General features: G+C 33.9%; 1 protein-coding gene across 1 annotated transcript in view; it reads right to left on the bottom strand.

Annotated features, from left to right (window-relative positions):
• TRDN (triadin) overlaps positions 1 to 12864 on the bottom strand; it is a gene marked incomplete at its 5' end in the record, with an annotated part of 185947 nt that extends 173083 nt beyond the window's left edge. The window contains 2 exons of the mRNA XM_050315704.1: positions 1157 to 1297; positions 12633 to 12864. Of these exons, the coding sequence (XP_050171661.1) occupies positions 1157 to 1297; positions 12633 to 12864 (373 nt within the window). The remainder of the gene's footprint in view (positions 1 to 1156; positions 1298 to 12632) is intronic.
• Between the last annotated feature and the right edge of the window lie 2260 nt (positions 12865 to 15124).

The following is a 15124-nucleotide window of genomic DNA, read 5'->3' as shown; positions in this document are numbered from 1 at the left end:
GATAACACTTACACACTCAAGTATTTGAAAGCTTGCACGTTCTTTTGGAGCTATTAAACTACATGAATGAACCCTGATCAAATTTTACCAAATTCTCCATATTTCATCTTTTCTGTTTCTCAATGATATGAGATACTTTCTGCTAGATGTAAATCATATCTCAGAATAAGATGCCCAATTCACAGACTCACATGTAGCAGCCTATTAGTATTCATATATGATGCTAATGCAAAATGCTCATGAACATATTTAAAAGCTAGAAATTTGATGGCATCTCAAGTTTATGAACAAGCAGATAGAATTCAGTTTCAGTACATGTTGCTTTTTAATGACATTCTGGTAGAGCCAAATATAACATAAAAAGAACTACTGTGAAATGAAGATGTCATTCCTACTCTCACTGCTTGTCAAAATGACCAGTATGATATGACACGATGATCCACTACTCTCTGATCTTACTGGGGAAGCAACTGCGTTTTTTTGGGGATGTTTTAAAGGTTGGGTGTTTGGTGGTGTGTTGGGTTTTTTTATTATTTTTTTTTATTATTATGTTTTTATTAACAGAAGGATAGTTATTTCCAAACTCACGATGTTAGAAGTTTACTTTCATTTATTAGATGATGTCAAATGTTCTACCATCATGGCAGAACCATAATTTCTAGTAAACTGAATTATTTACAATATGCCATCCAAAATCCCCTGTCTTCAGACCAAGTGCTTTTTTTTTTGCTTCAATATATTGTCCTATCATCAATATGGCAAATAAAAAAAGACATAAGTTTCTTGATCCACACTGTATATTTACCAGGGTTCTTTAGATACTTGCTGATTAAAAGAAAATAGCTCCATTCTCTGAAGCATTATCCCAATGCATATTTTGGTTGTGGCTTTGAAGTCTTATATAAATTAATGCTCTTTACTTTAAGATGTACTAATGGCAATATTTAATTCTGACAGCTTTTCTGTAATGGTACAATAAACATGAGATGAAAGTTAACAAAGAGACCAATTTACTGATTGGAATAGCCAGTAGATGCTTTATGAGCAACAATGTTACTTTTCATTTTGTTTGACCTTGTCTGTGAGGTTAAAAACTAAGCCAACATAATGCATGTAAAACAATAGAGCAGAATAGAAGTCTTTACATTACAGATACCTTCATCACTCTCGTCATCGTCATCACTCCATACGATGTCAGATAGTAAAGAAAAAAAGCCATAAATCCAATCGGCGGATTCTTCCAGTGTCTCATGAATGATTCTCAGTGGTTCTGTGCTGAGCTTGTTAACAGATTTTCCTGAGTGCAGAGTTTAAAACAAAAGTGGTTTCAAAAAAAACCCAACAAACAATTCCTTCAGTGATAAAAGTTAATCTTCACTTCATACAAGACTAATGAGACTACCTCTTTTAACAGAAACAAGGATTGTGAATGTTAATTTTTATTATTAGAGGATTTGAGGACAGCTCTCCTTCCTGTGCAAGACTGGTATAAACTGTATCCTATTGCACTTGCTATTTCGCAGACTAATTAGGGACTCCGTATAATTTGGTCTGATGCTGTGCTCCAGGTTTTGCCTCTCCTTCTGAGGCTTGACTGATCTTTTCTATATCTTGATGCTTGTTTAGGATTCATTGCCATCAATTTCCCGCTCCTCATGTCACATCTACCCCTCAACCCGTTTCCTTAGACAAGTTCTGGCTAAGGAAATTGCTGAGTCCTGATTTATTTACTTTGTTTATTTTCATTGCCTTCAAGCATTAAGATATAGAGATTTAATTTTTTCAACTGATTTTCCACAAATACTCTTCTCAAGCGTTTACCAGGAGAATGAATAACTATATTTAGGCTATTAAAAAGTAAATCTATGACCCAAGCCTCACTTCATGCGGAGGAGTAAAAATGGACTAATAGAATGGGTACGACCAGAAGTGTCTTAGCATAACTGAGGTTTTGATTCACAAGCAGGGATGGTTTAACTTTGGACAGTTGCCTTGATTTCCACTGTGGATATCTACCCTCCTTTTATCCACTGGTTGCTCAGGGAGGGTGCAGTTGCTTTTGCAGCCACAGGTTTTTACAGCCACAGGCAGTAAAACTAAAACTGAAAACTAAACACCAACTGGTATCAATTTATTTGAATATACTGATCTATCAAGCAGCAGTTCAAGAACTTCTTCACAGGTAGCAGAGCTGTCCCCCCTGGGCAGACAAGGGAAATGCTCAGAGAAGAGCAAGAACAAGAGCTGAGGAAATCATTCCAACCACCCCAAGGCAAGCCATCTTTGCTGATGAATCAGTCTTCAACATCATATCCTGGTCTTTAATTCATAACATCTTCATGCCCCACTAAGAAAAGGTATTAGAAATTATAAGTCTCTGGAGGCAAAATTTTCTAGCCATACCCACACTAACAGGCCCAAGTTGCAAATCCTGTTTAGTATACAAAGTTTAGAAAAATCAGTTTGGAGCTGTATAGATGACACTTTATTGGTATTTGCAAAATGAAATTTTGTGTTCAAACAGATATTTTGATCTCACTTGTGGCACAGGCCTGGAAAATTATCTGCTGTGCAGATCTTGTTTAATTTGTTCTATTTCCATCATTTTTTAATTGTAGTACTAACAGTAATGATGTGTCCTGAAATTCTGAAGAACACAATAGCAGCTAATGCTGAAGTGAAAATTACAACTGATTAAATCCATGATTTTAGCTCTTCTCATAACTTTGACAATGGGTTCTACTAGGTCCCTAGTAGAACAAAACACACTAGAAAAAAAAAAAAAATTAAACAGTTCTCAAGTACAGAGAAAGATTCCATTTATCTCAAACACATGCAAAGAAAGACAACCATTTCCAGAAGAATTGCATATTCTTGCTTCAGGAGTGAAGCTGAAAGAATGCAGATTTTCATAACAAAGTTTGAGCTTGATATTTTCATGTAATTTATTTTTTTATTTATTTATTTACAGATGTCCAACAATGGAACAGTATGATGTGGTTTTTTACAATAGTTTTGTATTCAATATATTCAGACTGGATTAGCTACCTCCTGTCTAATTTTTCATTTCTTAGTAAACCTTAAAACACTAATTATTTTTAAAGTAAGGTAATTTTTTTTTGTTGTTAGCATATGTTATATAGTATGTAATATATAATTTGTAAATAATCTATAGCTATAAACTATAATTAGTATATGACGTCTCATCTATAAACTATTGTGCTGGGAGTGGAAGGGGCAGGATCTTGAATTTGAACTGTAAAGAGCTTTTATGGATACAAAGTATTTCTCAGATAGACACAGGCTGTGAAACTCTACCTTTTGCTGAACTTCTAAATAGTGACCGAGCCAATTAAATGCCTGTTGAAGGAGCAAGGAGGGGAAAACAAGTAAATGGATACTCATGAGGTTAAGCTTAGGTATGAAACACGTAATTAATATTGAAGAATTTTTTTGGCAGTATGTAATTTCCTTTCATCAGAGCTTTAAGTTTAGATTATCCTACCTAGGCAAATGTACCTGAAATGGTATTGAATCCCTGGTGGTTTCTAGACTCCCTCAAAAGCCAGTGCAGATAAATATATTGTAAACTTCTGAAGGCAAGTCTCTTGCTTTCCTCTGAAATCTTTTTTAGGGTTATATGAATTAATTTCCAAAGATGTCCATTCCTTTCCATTGACTAGAAAGGAAAGCAAGCCTGAAAAATTAACATGGTTATGACACCTTATTTTCATATGACTGAGGTATGTGTCGTGGATGCTATTTCGTATTTAAATCCCACTTTTCATTGTACATTTAGGTTAAGCACTTAGATCTGTAACTTTACACTCATAATTAATTCCAAGTCAGTACAACTATTTACCTTGATAAATTACTTACTCTCTGCAACAATGGTGCCAATAGAAATACTTGGCTAGAACATTTTGTTTTGTCATTTTTTTTACTACTTGGTACAGCATAAGAGATGTTTTGTGGATCAATAAAAGCTTATCTGTACTTGTGTTAGCATATTCATGCATATGAGAATAATTTACAGTTTTGCCTTTTTGTTTTCAGTGGGAACTCAAAATTCTAAGTCCAGAACTTTCTGGAAAATGCTGAAATTTGTAAGAGTTAAAGCTGACAGAGAAAGAATCCCAAACTGAAGGAGTTTGTATGCTACTTTTCGACAAAAACTCAGTTGTATTTGGATGCAGAAAGTTTTTTACCTTCTGTAGATATCTGCACAACAATTTGGAAGCTTGTCTGGATTTTCTTTACTAAAAATATGGAAATTTCTTTAAAATAATTCTTTAAGAAATAATTTTAACTCCCTGTGTAATTTGAAGCTTGCACATCAACTGCTACAATTCTTTGTAGCTCTGTAGCATTATTGGTACAGAAACAGTAATTTGATTAAAATGTGAGAACAAGAATTCTGAACAATGAATTTCTTCATTTTTGAAGTCTCAAATCACAATTTTAATTCCAATTGATTTGAAAATCGAATTCATAACTTTAGTGATAATTAATATCTCACGCTTAACACAGTTCCTTGAAACCAACCAATGACTGACTTCTCAAGTCCTGCAATTGGCTTTAAGTGCGTTCTTGGGATGGAAGATAATTTTCATAAAGTCACAAAGTAACTTCAGTAAAATTGTTGTATGTTTGAACAGAAGAATACTTTGTTTCATCAAAACTGATAATGGGTCCTTTAAAAGTGACTTTTGGAAACAAGAGATGAGTAATCACATGGTATGATTTGCTGTTGCGCCTCAAGCAAATTTGGTTTTGTTTCATGGTCTGTGTCATCTATTCCTATGAAGTGCACTACAATAAGTGACTAATGGATTTATCTGTGCAAATTACTTCAGTCATTATTCCAGTCTTAATAACTCTACCATAAATATAGTCTCCTATCAATCCTTTTTGCTTGCCAAATGGTTAAATACAAATTCTGAGTTCGACTTATGTTAAAGTGTTCTTTTTTTTTAATGAATTGCAGTAAATTAGTTAACAATTGTTAGATTTTCATCAATTACATATTTTGACTTCAGTGAATTGAATGCAATTAAATTACAAATGATGGTAATTATCTGGTGCAAAGATTGATCTATGAGATATAAACTACTTCATTGATACTGACAGGGTACAGATGATGAAGACAGAATTTGTGTCATGTTTGATAAAATACAAAAGCCTAACATTAGTTTGTGATAAAAAATATCCTAGTTTTAGTAAAGTATTTTCTTTTAAATATAGAGACCTATATTCTAATTTAGAAGTTTTTACACTTTTAAGTTTAGCAGTAATAGAACTTTATTTCTACAGTGTGAACTAACAATACAAACTTATAATCTTCCATTATTAATATTCCAGTTTATCAACATAGATGTCCTTAGGTCTTATCTTTCTGTTTCATAGACTAACATTTTTGTCAAGCTTATAGCACTAAGTTTAAGCACCAGAAAAAAACTTAGATGGGTGTCATTGAAATATAAGTATAAAAATAATGATTTAATTTTTACACTTATAAATATATTGAATTATTGTATATATAAAAACAATGTAGAAGAAAATGCAGACTCAGCATTTCCCAGTATTTTCCATTTTATAAGTACTTATATTGTAAATATGAAGACTACAGCCTATAGTCTAAATATTCTCTGTCTCATTCTAATGTCAGCCTTAGATAATTGGATGAGGTTAAATTCATAGAAAACCTCACCTGAAAGTGGACAAAGAAGCAGTTATAACTAGAACCTACTTACCAAAATTTAGGAAGAAATTCACAAACTGTCATAAAGTAATTTCAGGTACTTTTGATATAGTGGTACACGCGGACAGGAGTATGTGTTTAGGACGGGCTTAAGTTGTAATTTATATGGTTTGATTTGGTCTCAGCTGGAAGGTTTTGATTTGATGGGTAAGACCCTTGTTAGGTGGTGTTTTCTGAAACAGACAAACATTTTATCTAAAATAATTTGGGGCTTTATCTTTTCCTCATTCTATGGGTTCAGTTTTCTGACTAAGAACACAGATCTTAACTTCAGGTTAAAAAGATATTAATAATTGTACAATGGCATTTTTAAAGGGCATTTAAAGTGTAAAATTAGTATCTCAGCTTGACACCATTTCCTGTGAATCTCCTGACTGGAGTCATCTCTTAGGAGCCAGGTCAAGCACAATGGTGAAATAGGCTGTTGCAATGAACTTTGCAGCCCCAGCCATCCAGAGTTGGGGTTAGCTGAGAAGCAATGCTGCCACGTCCTGGCACTCTGCTTGTGCCCATGCTTTGTTATCATTGCACACACGTATTCAGAACACTGCAGGCAGAAGGTCTTTACCAGGCGGTAAACAGGGATCGTCGCAATGTTGTGAATAGGTGTCTATAGCTGATGGTAACAGGATGAACCCCAGAAAGGCCATTAAAAAGAAAGGAAGAAACACCATTAGCAATAATGAACATTCTCAGCTGTCTCTTGGTTAAGGGAAGCACTTAAGGAGTGATGTGAGGAGTTTTTTAATCTCTGTGGGGTTGCTGTTATGGAGCAGAAATTGGAGTTCATTTAAGAAAACCCAATCTGATGTAGGTGTAAGATAATACAGTATGAATCAGAGTAATGTGAAAATATTGTTGAATAATATACAGGTATTTTCACAAGTTACAAACAAATTCTATTGCCAAAAAGAATAAATCACATACAGTTGATTCTAGTTGAGTTACTTCAATTTCTTCAACAGCAAATAATCAAAGACTTGCATCACTGCAATTGTTACTGAAATGAATTACTGGTTTGGTTTGTTTGTTTGTATAAAAATAAAAAATTCACAGATACCATTATGCATTGGAAATTTAGTTTGTGTTTTTTATCCCATGAAGCGTATTTAAGCATGAATTCTCTTCTTAGATCCTTCCCTATTCATGGAGACAGTTTCTAAAATTTCATATTTTCAACTTCATGACCTCATGAAGTTTGACCTATCTTTTATCATCTTATATATGCTAGACCTTTTGGGATGAATGCAGCACTTGCAGCACTGCAATACTTCATAGACTGTCATTCTTTCCAGTGTAAATTCATTTTCTAGGGGTTTATAACTCAGCTGTGAGATCTGCTGCAGAGTGAAACATGGTAAACCAGATGTCATCTAGGCAACCCTTCTTTAAACTAGAATTTGACTTAAATCCCTTTAATTGATTTTATCATTATGAAAGAGAGAATAGTATTTTGTACATTTTGGGTACATTATTTGAAGTCTCATATAATTCAATTAAGAATTTCATTAAGAAATTTTAAATACATAAGCGGTTTAATCGTGCTTTGGATTGACACTTGTAAATACAGTAAAAATTGTATTTCAGAAGACTATAGCACTGTTTTGATAAATTCCAGGCTAAGAGTTGGACTTGATGATCCCTGTGGATCCCTTCCAAATCACCGTACTCTGTGATTCTGTGATTTGCCCAGGATTTTGAAAGAGAGACAAAATTATTTGTTCCACTAAATTTTCTGATGTTTTAAACTAAGCCAGAAGTTCATTCTTTTTCCTGAATATGTGCAGAGCTATTATCAGTTTTACCCTTGGTGAATATACTGTAAATAGAAGAGTAAATGTAAGTACACTTCTTTTTGCATATCTTAAAATTTCTGGCAAACATGAACCCAACAGGATGATAACAGTGAGAGGATATCTCTTAATGACAAAAGGCTCTGGACCCAGTAGGTTTTACACCTTACAGTTTTACTGTGAAGGAGACTAGGGAAAATAATATGCATGTCATTAATACAGCACAAGTTGTTCAGAGTCATTCTTTACATTTGTGCATCTTTTTGCTGCAAAATATAGAATCTCATGTGACAAATTGTTCCTAATTTTCATTTGTTTTCCTTTGCTGGAGAATAATAATAGATGTATTCTATGTGTACTACCCAGGGCCAGCCAAAACTTTCTGTGACTACAAGGCAGTAACAGAAATGACCATGAGTTCAGGCAGAGAAATGGTGCCTTCAGGCTGTGTTATTCAGAAGCTAGAGTGGGAGAACCCTCAAGAATCTGGCCAGATGTTTTGCCATTACCTTAAAAAAAAAATTAAAGAAAAATATTAAAGAAAGCATCTGAGTATATAGGAGCTTCATGTCTCCATCTCCTTAGCTCCCCATTCCTGTCATTGACATTCGTTACCTCCACAGAGATCTGCTTTGCTTCAAGTGTCTAAAAAGCCTCATGATGGCTGAACCAAACAAATTATCCACAACAAAAAGCCTGTTCTTTTTTTTTTATTTATGAAAGCAGTCATGGTAATTTGGTAAGCTCATCTGCTAAGAGTGTTTGTTTTCTATATTTTCACTGAGATTGTTTTGTGGATAATTCTGGGTTTCATATATTTGGTGAGGTTTCATTAGGTTTGATTTAGTCTGGCCTTTAGGTGACTGGCTAAATCACTATCAATTTACTCTGAATATTGAACACTCTGAATCTGAAATTAGGATGGTGTTAATTAGTTGTAATTGGTCACAGAGATTGCAGGGAATTTTGAACACTCTATTAGCCCATTACCAAATGTGAATTCCTGAGTAATTAATCTTTAGGACTAAAATAAAGTATTTAGTAACGTTTATCAATTAAAATATATAATCCAGTTATACATCCAAGAAATGTATGAAATACATTCATGCATTATGAAGCCAATTAGCAAGGTACATTTTCTAATACAAAGGATGGTAGTAATAAACTGTTGCAATGCACACATCAAACCAAAATGAAGTTTTTTCTGCATATCTGAATATATTGAAAATATATGAGATCATTCAATGTAGTATGCTACCTACTGAATGTTCATGCACATTGTGTACTGCATAAGATTTGTTGTTTCTTATCTCACGTTTTTGTATTGCATGTCACCTTCATACCACATTACAGATATTTCAGTCATGTTTATAGCTGTACAATACAGCATGATAGGAATGCAAGTTTTCATTTCTTTCCTCAAAGGAATGAGCATAATACACTAAAGCACAACACTGCAAAAATTTAATTTCCTTCTTCTGGTAGATAGAACTAGGATGAAAGTTTCAACACTGATCTAATTTTTGTCTCACGCTTTCCTCAAATCCACTGCCAAAGCCAAGGCTGACTTGCAGGTTCGATCTCTGTTCTAACCTCTCAACAAACTAACATATAACCACCAAGGAGGCACAGCTTTTCACATGCAACCTGTAACACAGGGTTCTCCTCTTATGATACATTTTAAATCATAACCAGCACCTCCTGAATAATACAGAGTACTGTAGAATTTACAGTCATCATGTTCTGGACATGTAAAATTACACAAAAATATATTGTAAATCTTTTTATGAGTGAAGCTTGAACTCATGTAATCTAACTTCAGTTACCTACACCTTCAGTGTCATCCATGCACAGCATTCCTCAGCTCTAAAAACTGCTTCTCGAATACTGCATAAAAAGGCATCCCACGAAAGTAATTTACCACATCTACTTTAGGATGAAACTAAGCACCATTTTTTCATATAGTTACTTGCAGGACAAATTTCGTCTTATATAAATTGTCAAATTTCCCAAACTTGATAGTTTACTTCTAAAAGAACATAGTAATGAAGAAGCAAAATCTATGGGTTGGCACTCTAATCACAGAAAGCAGTGTGAAGTTCATACCAATAAATTAAAAAAAAACCTAAGAAATAAAATACTTATACAAATACCATATGTCTTTTTGGAACTATTTATCTTTCAGATAATGAGATAAAAAATGTTAATTTTGGAAGAAAAACAATGCTTCAGTTTAAAGTGTTTCCTACTCTGCCTATGTGTTGTGTCTCTGCTGACCTCCACGACTCTGTGTGTACTCCAGGTAACTCATAAACTAGGGCACTGCACTTCCTTTACTGCCCAGAAGCTAGCAGATCTGTAGTGTAATCAGGGGGAACAAATCCATGTATATTGCTCGGCCACACAGTTCCCAGGCAGGTTGACTGTGTCAACCTGCTCCTGTTTTCTGTTGCAGTCACTCCTGTGCAGTGGAATTACTGCTAACATCTCTGCTATGGAAATGGTCATTTCTGGCACAGAGACATAGCAGAAGTCCCTGGTGAGAGCCCGTGGATCGGAGTCCTCTGTTGTCTTTGTAACTGCCCTTCAAAAATCTGCAGTCTGCTCTTAGGCCATCCCTCCGCCTCTTCTCTAGACTGAGTTCACCTCTCTCAGCTTGCCTCATTCATATGCTATGCGTACTTTCTAAACTTGAACTTCATGGAATTTCAGGTAGAGAAATGGGAAAGAAATTGAATGCACTGACTTATGAAAGGCAAGTGTTCTTCGAGGAAAAACATACTGAATTTTCTGTGTTTTATGGTTTAAAAAAGTATGCATTTGAATATATTTTCTTTAGTATCTTTCATTTGCATTCAAAAACTAGGAAATTAATTTTAATCATGCTTGCAAAACTATATTTACAGTCCTGAAAATAACTATTCGTACTTTTTATGCAGGTCTGGTTCTTCAAAGAACAGTGTCAAACTCAAGAGAAAATATCACTGGGTTTTAGATTTAAGAAGTCACTTAAAAATATGCTCCAAATTCTACTTTCTGTGAAAAGAAGGCACTACTTCCACTGGAGGTAAAGGGTCAAACTGTCCAAAAGTGAAAATCATTCTAGTATCAATAATGACAGCCAAGTGTGGCTGACTCCAGAAGTGAAACCCAAGGGTTATCGTAAGAGCTATGTAGCTATTGTTGTACTTCTGTAAATACAGAAAACAATCTAATAAATCCTGGCTTAAGAAGTACGGCAGTTTCTTCTCTTAACTCTTGACCATGAGACCTGATTTAAATGCTGGCTTAATTAATTGCTTAATTAATATCATTGGAAATTAACTCATGAACTCAAAGTACTAAAGTATCATCTTTCAGAGACCTCCACAAAATACAAACTCACCCTGCAGATTAAATACAATATTATTTTATTTCTAAATCCTGGTCTGAAAATGTCAGTTTCCATCAACACTGGTGACATTTAAACTCCTTTAGCCAATACAAGCAGAATTACATCTGCTTGGATGCTTCCTTCAGTCTCCAGCACAAATTCTTGTTATTTAGGATTACCAGTCTTGTATTACCCTGATTTATATATCGAACATGTGTGACCTGACAGCCAGTTCACGACTTGCTTAGTACAAGAGTGTAGTCTTAGTTATGCCCTCCTTCTTGACTGTTCATATGAAACATATTAAGAACTTGACTAATTGATTAATTGATTGATTAATGGGTAATATGGAAAATTAAAACAGAATATGATAATTTATTTTTCTTGGTTTCTATATACACTGTGGTATCCAGAGTGTGGCGTCCAAATTAAAATCTGATGTCTGTATTGGGAAGCTCTCTAAAAAATAACTTTATATTTTGCTGGAACTCAAGTGATGTCCTTCTAAAACAAAGAACAGAGAAAATAATTAAGAAAGTTTTGTGGTACATTTTCTCCACATTTCAAGCTCTGTGACATCCATTGATCCAGGACTGGTTGGTTTCTTTCAAGATCTATCTGTGTCTCAAAAGGTTTTTAAGTAAATCTTAAAGTCAAAATTGATATATAGCAGGACAAAAAAAAAAAATCTATGAATTTATCAATAAACTAATAAAGTCCAGGAAATTTACTCCAAAACATCAACTCCTTTTTTTTTAAATTAAAAGGCTGAAGTCTGAATTTCAATTCCTAGTTTTGTGGCAGATGTGAAAACCTTAGAGCTGGAGATCTACTTTAAGAAAGAAAAGAACCATAATAACTTGTTTTCTGCATCACATACGTATTTCCCAGTTGTTACAGACTGTTTATCTCAAGTAAGTTTTACTACCATAATGCCTTGCTGAACATTATGCACCCTTTGCAAAGATAGGGAGTTATTTTTCATTATATATCATTGCCAGACAAAAGGCATAAAACTTCTATTCCATTCTATTCCCTGTTCCTTTTTTCTGGTTCCTCAACTAGAATCCCAGTCCTTGTACCACCCACTTAATTTTCATCTTTGCCCTCATTAATCAATATGTACCCTTAAACTTGATCTTGTTCAGTCAGCTTACCAAGTCTTAAACTAGGCTAGAGTTATTGTCCTACTGAAGACAAGGATGTGATCTAGCTAATATTAGGAATCTGGTCCTCTGTGCTTATAAAGATCGGTTTTAGGGTTAGCATGTTTAGAAATTATCTGCATTTTTCTAGTCATTGAACTGTGTAAGCAGATGTCAGAATATTTAAGGCAACTGTTTAAGGCTTTATATTTCAGAAAATACTAATCAATTAACCTTATTTTTCCTGGAAAATTTATATAGAAATTGCAAAATGGAAATCTGACTATACAAGTTCGTATACATATTACATTACTGTCGATGTGCATGGTTTTGAGGATGAGAATGGGCTACAAAATGAAGAGACTTAAATTATAAAGATGTATGAAGTGTAAACTAATACATTCTGACATTTCTTACAATATCTTCTCCCTTGATAAACTCAACAGAGACACTACGCTGTCCCCAAAGTGAGACACATGCATAATTATGTAATACACACTCCTTAATAAATTTTCAATTTTTAATATACAAGGTGTCAAACAGAACATGTTGAGTTTTACCTGCAAGGTCTTTGTAATCCACCAAGTCAAACATTACAATAGCTACTGCTGACCAGGTAACAATCAGAGCAACAACAAGAAGCCATGCTGCTGGTGAGCTGAACGTTGTCACGAGGTCTTCTGTAACTGACTTCTTGCCCACTTTCATGGATGATGAAGGAACAGATCCGTTCTTACCATCTATTATTGTCGTAGTTGTAGACATATGTCCTATGCAAACAGTCAAAGCAGATAAAAGTCAAAACAACTTGGAGCATAAAAATCAAGAATATGACTATTGTTTTGTAATTGCTTTATAATCAGAATGTTTAAAATAAATATAAATATTGCATTATTAAAAGAAGGTTCTTGCACTTTCTGGAAGAAGGTTTTCCTCAACTGTGCCTGCTTTTAGTAAAGGTAATTTGGGAGCAACATGGTGAAACAGCCTTTTGGATTATAATATGACATTTTTTAATCTACTGCAAACAGTTACAGACCTAGAAGAGTGATTGATGAAAGCATAAAATAGTATTACCCTACAAAGGAAAGTCTTATTATGGGCTGCAGGTCAGATTCTAAGGTGATGTGATTAAGTGTACTTCCACTGACTGTGATGGAGCTAATGCGTCTGCCACTTAAGTATTGGCTGGAATTCTTCTGTCAAGGACACGTATCAGTGGCAATAGAAATATGTATATAGTCTATTTCATCTCACAAATTATTTACATGTGCAGTATCCTTACAAGTTGTGAAGAACCTTGTAGCTGATTTTTTAATATCTTTGTTTGTGACATTTTTCACTTAATGAAATAATCTCCTAAGAAACAAAGTTACAGTGCCAAAGCAGACTTAATTCCAGAAAGTATAGGTTTGGTACTACAAATCTGGTATGAAGGTGAGTACTATTTAGCTAAGTGAGCAATTGACACACATTAACTGTTGAATGGACATAACCAAAAGTTAATCCACTTCTTCCTGGAGTATTAAAAATGTTAATTCCGGACACAAACCAAAACTATGGTAACTGAAACCTGACCACATTTGAAAGTTCTCAAATTAATCTTCTTCATAAAGGACTGTGATAAACTAAACAATCTTAGTTTGGCATTTGTTTTTCATTGTATGCAATATCAATAGTAAAAATAGTCATAACACTGCAGTTGAAACTAGTAGAAAAACACAGTAACTCCACTTAGTTTAGTTTACAACATCTACTTTTAAAATATTCAATTATATGTTACATATATTCTTGACCTGGTAGATGAAATCAACTTTCATAAATTAATTTCAATTATTTCAGGGACCTTTGCTCACACAGATATCTAAAATTTCACATTTGACATAGAAAATGACAAATATGCATTTAGAAACAATTTCTGGAGCTAAGGTATAGGCTGTTGAAGGCTTGCAGACATTTGCTGTCACAACACGTATGTAGCTGTCTTTGAGAATCACAACACTAATATCCTTAAAGAAAAACATGAAGAGAGGGTAAGACATTTAATATTACCAATAGGTTCATATACTTTTCCCTAAAAAAACCCCAAAAGTCTTCCAATCCTTACGTTAATTATTACTGGTTTTGTTCCTTTCTCTGTAGAAACTGAAAACGATATTCCACAGTGATATTGAAATGACCTTTATGTGTCTCACATAAAACTATAGAACCAGAAAGGACAATTTTGGTGTCAGAGGTTCCCTAACTCTTAATCTGTCATATTTTTAAAGTTTTCAAATTCATACCCCAATCTATTCTAGATTTCTTTTCTTTTTATTATTACTATGTAGTGCCTTGTATTAATGTGCATTTCCCTAGCTCTATGTTTTAAGCTTGCCTCTGCACAAGCATGCTGATACTGATCCATGCCTTGTTTTAAGCCCCAAAAAACTGCTCTGCTACACAGCAGTGTTGTGTAAGCAGAACAAGATTGGTATATTACATGCTTTTTGTAACTTATTTGAAATTAATCTTATTTATTGAATGTTTATTCTGTTATGAATAATGTCTATCTCCTAGGATAGAATGTAGATTTTTAAAAAATATTTTAAAACCATCACTGCTTCTATTTCTCCAAAACATTAATTTTAGATTAAACATTTCACAGTGGGAAGAAAAATCTGCCAAGTGACAACTAGCAATAAAGATCAACTTCCTAAGTCAAATTCAAAATCAATAGCATTTTGTTATCCTACTGCATACAAAATGCAGGCAATTTGTGCAAGCAACAGGTCATAAATGACACATTATGCATTTTTCCCCCTTGGGGATATCAGTCAGAGTTTATGATGTGTAAAAGAGAATAGAAATGTACTGTGTTATCTTGACAAATCTGATTAGTACCACAGCATATCTTCAAGGACATCCTAATGACAGATATTTGCACAGTTATAATACAAGCAATTAAAACTCTGTGTGTGTATACAGATACAGACTTATAATTACCAGTCAAAGGATCATTCATCTACATTTCTATGAAAAAATAGTTCCTTCCTATTTAGTATACTTAACT

Source organism: Myiozetetes cayanensis, unplaced genomic scaffold (assembly GCF_022539395.1).
Source record: "Myiozetetes cayanensis isolate MyiCay16 unplaced genomic scaffold, myiCay2020 scf2-11, whole genome shotgun sequence".
Lineage (NCBI taxonomy): Eukaryota > Metazoa > Chordata > Aves > Passeriformes > Tyrannidae > Myiozetetes > Myiozetetes cayanensis.
Note: the sequence above shows the minus strand (reverse complement) of the source record. Positions and strands in the feature narration are given on the sequence as shown.